A 7,393-nucleotide genomic window follows, 5' to 3' on the forward strand; every position below is an offset into this window, starting at 1 on the left:
AAAATTGAATTCCAACATTCTTTCTCAGCATATGGATGGTACTACAATCCTCGTCCTGCTTTCTCAACTAAAGTGAAAAATGAGTTAAAAAAATCATCCTTTTCTTCTTCGGAAGAGCAAAGGAATAATTATTAATGCGAGTGGGAGTGGAATCTTTCTTGCGAATTACTTTTCCTTCTAAAATCTTGAGATTCGTATATTGGGTACAGGAGACTTTATGCTAGCTTTCAATTTGTGATTTATCATTTATTCTCTCCTTTCTAAGTCATGCAATAATACATTCCATGGCTCCCACCATTGCCTTATTTTCAACGCAATCGTTACTTTCTCCTCCTTAAATCCACTAACATTGCTATTATTTGGTGGGAGTTGCTAAGCTGGTGATTGAGAGAAACATCTCTAAGATTTTTACTTGTTTTTATCTCTGAATTCTACTGGTACATAAATTTAATGTTTTGACTGCCAATTTACTTTGGTGAAATTAGCAATGGAAGGCACGACTCTAGTGTTGATCGGGAAAACCGGGAATGGAAAAAGTGCAACGGGTAATTCCATCCTTAGACGCAATGAGTTTCAGTCCAGAAGGAGTAATAAATCTGTGACATCAGAGTGCAAATCGGGGAAATGCAAGTGGAAGGATGGCAGAACGATAAATGTGGTTGACACTCCTGGTAGGAGTTTATACCGTTTTGCCTTTTACTTATTTTTACTCATTTCACATAGAACATTATATCTTTCTTATAAGTTTAAGAAACATTATGAATTTTTTTAATCACTGGAATCAAATTTAAAATATATATAATCAATAATAGTATTTATTGATGTTATATATTTAATTTTATTAAAGTTAAGTTAAATCTATATGATATTTGATGATATAACATTTATTATGTAGTGGGAGTGTTTGTCTTTATAGTATCGTGATAGAAGTATTGTGTAGCACACTTGAATTTGGAATTTGTTTCTTATAATTAATATAGGTGCTTCTACTTGTCTAGATGAAAGAAAAATATTAGAAGAAATATTAGCTACACCCATCTTGCCATTTAGTAGTAAATATCTCAATTTCATTTTAAAAACTTGATTTAAAGTTGTTTGCCATTTTCTATACATAGAAATAAATTTAATACTATGAGTATCCCATATTAGATAATCAGAAAAACAATAAAGAAAGTATCAATTTAAACCATGTAACTTCCATAGTCCATAATGATATTGATATATTTCTAGATTTAACTATGAGATTTTCTCATCATCAATGTTTCAAATCATACATTCATGATCTGTCATTGGAATAATAGATAGGGAGGAAATTTAGTCTCCATAGTCTACTGCTACTTTGAATTAGGATAATGATTTTGTTCACACTAACATGGCCCTTCAATATGTTTGTTTCTACAAAGTTTCATTGTGGAACCTAAATCTTCTTTGCCATTTATATGTAGTTCCAATTTACTATCCTACACCAAATCCTTATAAAATGAGACATTCAATTTAAATATACAAAATTTGTGGACTTATGTTTGAGAGGTAGAACATATTCTTTGTTTTATGTCTTGGAGTCCTTGGTGTCCCCATAAGAATCAAGAAGGGGAGAAATTGAAGACGATTTAACTTAATCAAATTCATGAAGAGGTTTTTTTTTTAAAGATTCTATTGAAGATGTGGAGGTAAGTTATCCATTATGATATCTAGACCTCTTGTCAAGAAAACATTTCCTACAAACATTGTTAGAGGAAAAAAACTCCTCACTACAAATATTATTAGAGTAATAAATTCTAAGTATTTTTAGGTATTAGACTTCAAGATAAAATTCCTTACTACAAGTATTATTAGAGGAAGAAATTCTAAGTATTTTTAGGTATTAGACTTCAATATTTTCATATTACCATATTATTTTTTCTTTGACCCTCAAATCTCATTACCTAACCATTTTATGTCTCTCAAAGTTGTAGGTTTAGATCTATCCTTATTTTAGCACCTATGGTATCAACTCCTTGTATCCCTAATCCTTTCCATTAATATGTCTTCCAAAATTAGGATTTAAGACTATTTGTATAATTGTAACTTTGGGGATATAATATTAAGTAGTTTTGATGTTTGACTCGAAACCCTCTTCATAATGTATTTTTTGGAGTTAGAGTATTAGTCATCATAGTTGCGATACACGGCGGGGTCGAGGGGCAGGGCCCCGTAGACACTAAACAACTTATTATTTTATAAAGGCATCGAGTGTTTTTTTCTATTGACTGACATATTGTAACCCTAATTTTGTAACCGACATGTCTTGATAAAATGGCTGAGAGTTAGGGTTTTCGATAGAGAATTTTGTAGCATTTTTCATTAGTATTGAGTTGCAAGGGATGCTGGTTGTAATCGGTTTGATTTACTAGATAATAATATTGGACTCTCTGTTTGGTGGACGTAGCCCGAGTTTGGGTAAATCAAGTTAAATTGTCTCCTCTCTGTTATTATTTGTGTTTTTTCATTCCTTTATTTAATCATTATTTGTATATAATTGATATTTTCTGCATGCAATTCTTAACACCTTACATAAATATTAGTTTGGGCTTGTGCATGGAAGCCTTATAGGATTCAATTAACACTAAAAAATTTAATTTAAAACTAACATAAACCAATATATAACAAGAAATAACTAGAAGCCAAAATCACTCCTTCATCTCATGCACCTTGCTTCATACTAGCTTCTTAACCTTCAACCTACAACAACAATCAACATGGCTTCAAATCTTTAAGCCTAGAATCTACCCATAATCATATTTATCCATCTTCAAATATGAAATCTCTTCAAAGAAAAATTTCTTCTTCCCCTCAGACTTCCCAAAATTTTGAAAATGGGAATCCTAAAATGAATGTTGAAAATTTACTTTTAACCGCCATATTTACCAAATCCGAGGTTCGGCAAACCCCAAAAAGTAACACCCAAACAAGGGTAAGGAATCTTACCAACTTAGAAATTTTCTTGAAAGCTTATAGATGCTTTTCCATCTCAACCTCAAAACTTGCCAAGAATATCAATCCACTATGCCATCAACTCCACTCAACAAGATGCTAGAATAGAAAGTACTCAATAACTCATTCTTGGTTTCCCATTTGAACAACTATCTTTTAGGAGCGAATTTGTTAGTTGTCAAAAGTTGTAAATAAATGAATCTATGCCCCAAGAAGTAATATTTTAGGATTCAAGGTCGAATATGCCAATTTCAAATTTGAATCTCCTATCTACCATGGATGCTCTTGCATCACATATTTAAAAAAGGTTTTTCAATCAACCCCTTAAAGAATAGTGTTATCTTATCTGGATAAAGAGAAAATAATCACCCGAAACCCTAAATTACCTATCCAAACATGTATATAGATGTTGATAAATAGGACAACCATATAGAATGTAATTAAGTGGAAGAATTTTTCTTCACCTTTGTGAGCAACACCTAGATGCAATGAGTGATAAGTGTACCGTTTATTCTCATGAGAGATGGGTTCTTGTGAGTTTGACTCAAAAACTACCCAGTTGAATCTTGATAGCAATATCATAAGAATTTTTCTATTAGAGATAAAACATATAAAGATGAATATTTTATATTGAAGAATATATTTTTTATTATTCTCAAGGATAATGCTTGCATGAAAATGAAGCATGGTATTCCCTTAACCTATAACAGGAACATGGACATGTCTAGCTAACTTGTTTTTATCATAAACATAAGTTATATGATAACTTATGTAGAGTTATATAGGTAGTTCGGTTATCCTAGGTGACATCCATGGCATGTATATGGTATGCATAATAGGTAGGCATTAATTTAGTCTCATCATGTCATAAATTTTATTACTATAGAAGACATATATGTTTGTCTCCTTGAAGTAGATTACTATTATCAAGTGTTCTCAAGCATTTACATCATATTTACTAGTGCACTTTTATCATGGAAAACTATTTCCTTTGAATATGTCTATGAAAATAAGCTCAAGTATGATAGAATCCATGAAAATTCTTATGAAAGATTAGTGACAAAGAGTACTCACGAAAGAGAGAGATTGACTACATGAACACTTTTTCTTTGGTAGGAGTAAAAAATATTGATAGGACTATTATATAGCATTGATAAATCATTCTAATTGGTTTTCTATGAAACACATACATTAGGAATGTATTTTCAAATTTATAACTTAAGGATGAGATATACATGACTTCACCCCGCAAATTTGAGAATCAATCTTAGGAAAACATAGTTTGCAAGTTATAGAAAAGTTTTCACGGTTGAAAAATATCCAAAGAATTTATATATTAGGATTGATGAATATTTTTATGCTATAATATTTTTATTATAGTCCTTGTGATTTGATCTAATGCATGGAGTAAGTTGATTAAGGTGGCATAACTAATATTGTGGTCCATGTTTGATGATCCTATCATAAAAAGTCGAATAGAATTTTTTTATGATATTAAATTTAGTTTGAAGGATAGGTTCAAGATGGTGGATATTTATTTTATTTGCCACTTTCTTAGCATGTAGGTCTAGCACAAATATGAAATTTGTTCCTCTAAATTTGAGTATGCTATAGAATTGTTTAGTAAATTTAGTATGATAGTTATGAATGTATTTCCACTTCAGTCAATCTAAGGTTGAAGTCAACTAAGGATAGGAAAGTTGGTTTTTTTTATCCAACTTTATATATAAACAACTTGTTGAGGCTTTTCTACTTGAGTCGCACATGGGTGGATTTACTAATAGGAAAATTTCTACTTGGTATTTGATTTCTCCCATTTTATAAAATGTATCTATGTGTGTTTATTTTTCTTTTGTTGTAGAATTAAAACTTGCATCACATAATAATTCAAAAAGGGAAAGTTGTGTAGATGATTGAAAAATAAATGATAAATATTATTCATCTTTTAGTTTTGGCTCAATTTTATGGCATACAATAAAAAAATATACTATTTCCTTATTAAATATAGAGGAAAAATATGTGGTAGGAAACAATAAAATAGTATATTTATTCTTCCTATGCGATGAAATTGAGCCAATCAAAAGAGGAAAACATATCTACCATTGATATTTTCAATCATTTGCAACAACTTGACCTTTTTGAATTAGAATTACGATAAAAGAATAATAAACACACACACACACACACACACACACACACACACACACACACACACAGATTTAACTATATGTGTTCATTATCATTTTGTTGTAAACTTAGCAATTGTACCATAGTATAATTCAAAAAAGGCAAGCTATGCATATAATTGAAAAATATTGATGGTAGATATCTTTCCTGTTTAGTTTCTAGCTCAATTTCATGGCATAGAATGAAGAAATTACACTATTTCCTTATTAAAAATATAGAGGCAAAATATATTGTAGGAAATAAGGTATGCAAAGATATCACTTGTTTACATGATCCATTCCTATGATACGGCAATAACATTAAATAGGAGTTTGTTAATACTATTTTGATAGTTAGAGTTTCATTCAAAACTCTCCAAAAATATAGTATTACACACTTGATTATATGTTAATGTAACCATTACATCAAATACCTAATCTAATGTTAGGTGCTCCATCTCTAGAATTGTAAGATAGATGTTGAAATATCTAATATTTTCACCAAGATTTTGTGTAGGAAATTTTGCATATCTTAAAGGTCTTTCAGATTTTAGAGAGTCCACATATAAAATTGATGTTGACATTCAAATTTTTTTTTTGTAAATGTGAAAACGTAAACTTTTTTAGATGCATCTTATTGAGTTTTTTAATGAGTGGTAGTAAGGGGACTCTTGATGGGTATATGATAGGAATTCAATTGTGAGATCTAATTGATTATCTTAGTTAATTGACGGTCATTGGTTGTGATGTTCTAATTTAGATTTAGTTAAATCAATGATGTGTCATTTATATCTCTGTATAAACTTATCTATAAACGAATGAATCTAACCTTAATAGTCATAAGCCTTTTGAATAATATAATCACAATCAATTATGGTTTTTCTATTTATCTTCTAGATTTATTATCTTTTTTATATTGAGTCAAAGCAGAATTACAAATAATAATAGCTACAATACGTATCTAAAAGAGAAATGCATTGAACTAGATCAAATGAGTAGCAAATAGAAACCCACAAATTAAGAACAATTACAATGGGCTAGCAAGTGGCATTGTTTTGAAGAGACATGAAAAAACACTTGCAAACTAAGAACAATTACAATAGGCCAACAGGGGGCATTACAATGAAAAAACATGACGAAACACTCTGCAAAGGTTCATATTGTAGTTATTTGAAGCTAATTCGCCTTATCTTGAATTTGTTGAAGTTGTGCCAAGGCTGAAGCATTCTTCTTGGATAAATATGGAAGTTGTGACAACAAAAAGGCAACTTGGTAAACCATGCTAAAGTAAAGCATTAGAATACTAGTTCCTTAAAAATAATTGCTTCAAAACACCATAGTACATATAGCCTACAAAATATGTCTCGAAACTTGTCTAATAGAAATAGCTATGATATCATCATGCAAACCAAAGCCAAAGAGAACTTCTTTCCAATTCCGCTTATGATGAAAAATTATTAGTTTTTGAATGAAAGGATAATCTCAAAATATATGCTTAAAATGTAAGACTTTACACAAAACTGTGCTCACTGCAGGTCTCTTTGACACAAATTCAAGTAAAGAGTTTATCGAGAAAGAAATCGTGAAGAGTATTGAGCTTGCAAAGGATGGGGTACATGCATTTATTCTGGTGCTATCTCTGAGAAGCCGATTTACAGAAGAAGAAGCTAGTGTTGTAGATGCATTGCAAATGCTGTTTGGAAAAGGAATTACTGACTACTTGATAGTACTGTTTACTGGTGGTGATGAACTCGACGATGATAATGATGGTTTTACTTTTAAAGACTACATAGATGAGAGCCCACCAGTTCTCAAGGTAAGAGTTTGATCCCGTTGGAATGTCCTTTTTTCATATTTCTTATATTCTTTAATAGTTATTGTGCCAAGAATGTGTTTATAGATGAGCTACATAGCTTCAATTTCACATGTAATTTATAGTGGGTTCTTGCTATTTCTTGAACTCACAAATTCTCCACTTTTTTATATTAAAAATACATTAACATGTCAAAATGGTTTACAAACATGCATTTAAGCACAATCAAAGCAAACATTTATCATCCTTGAAATAAAAGTGGAAGGGGGAACTCTATCAATATCATAGTGGAAATTAGACTTCATTATTGTTATAGGAGAATGTTTCTCTCAGACTTTATGTCAAAAATGTAAATAATGGGAATTTTATTTATATTCATTTAAGGAATTAAATAAAGAATAGGAAATTCAAGTTGATGGATTCTAAAATAATAGAAAGTGAG

At 30.3% G+C, this 7,393-nt stretch overlaps 1 protein-coding gene across 1 annotated transcript; it reads left to right on the forward strand.

Moving 5' to 3' along the window:
- Window positions 1-361: 361 nt before the first annotated feature.
- Window positions 362-7,131, forward strand: LOC131051131 (immune-associated nucleotide-binding protein 8). The gene is made up of 3 exons (XM_059217939.1): window positions 362-399; window positions 486-671; window positions 6,674-7,131. The coding sequence occupies exons 2-3, from the start codon at window positions 488-490 to the stop codon at window positions 6,964-6,966; spliced, it is 477 nt and encodes a 158-aa protein (XP_059073922.1). The 5' UTR covers window positions 362-399; window positions 486-487; the 3' UTR covers window positions 6,967-7,131.
- Window positions 7,132-7,393: the final 262 nt, after the last annotated feature.

Source organism: Cryptomeria japonica, chromosome 3 (assembly GCF_030272615.1).
Source record: "Cryptomeria japonica chromosome 3, Sugi_1.0, whole genome shotgun sequence".
NCBI classification, from domain to species: domain Eukaryota; kingdom Viridiplantae; phylum Streptophyta; class Pinopsida; order Cupressales; family Cupressaceae; genus Cryptomeria; species Cryptomeria japonica.

What these genes read in the sequence shown, in the direction of transcription:
- LOC131051131 (XM_059217939.1), top strand. Translation starts at nt 488, where the DNA reads ATGGAAGGCACGACTCTAGTGTTGATCGGGAAAACCGGGAATGGAAAA. An exon ending in AAATGTGGTTGACACTCCTG is followed by an intron (nt 672 to 6,673) that starts GTAGGAGTTTAT and finishes TGCTCACTGCAG; the next exon opens with GTCTCTTTGACACAAATTCA.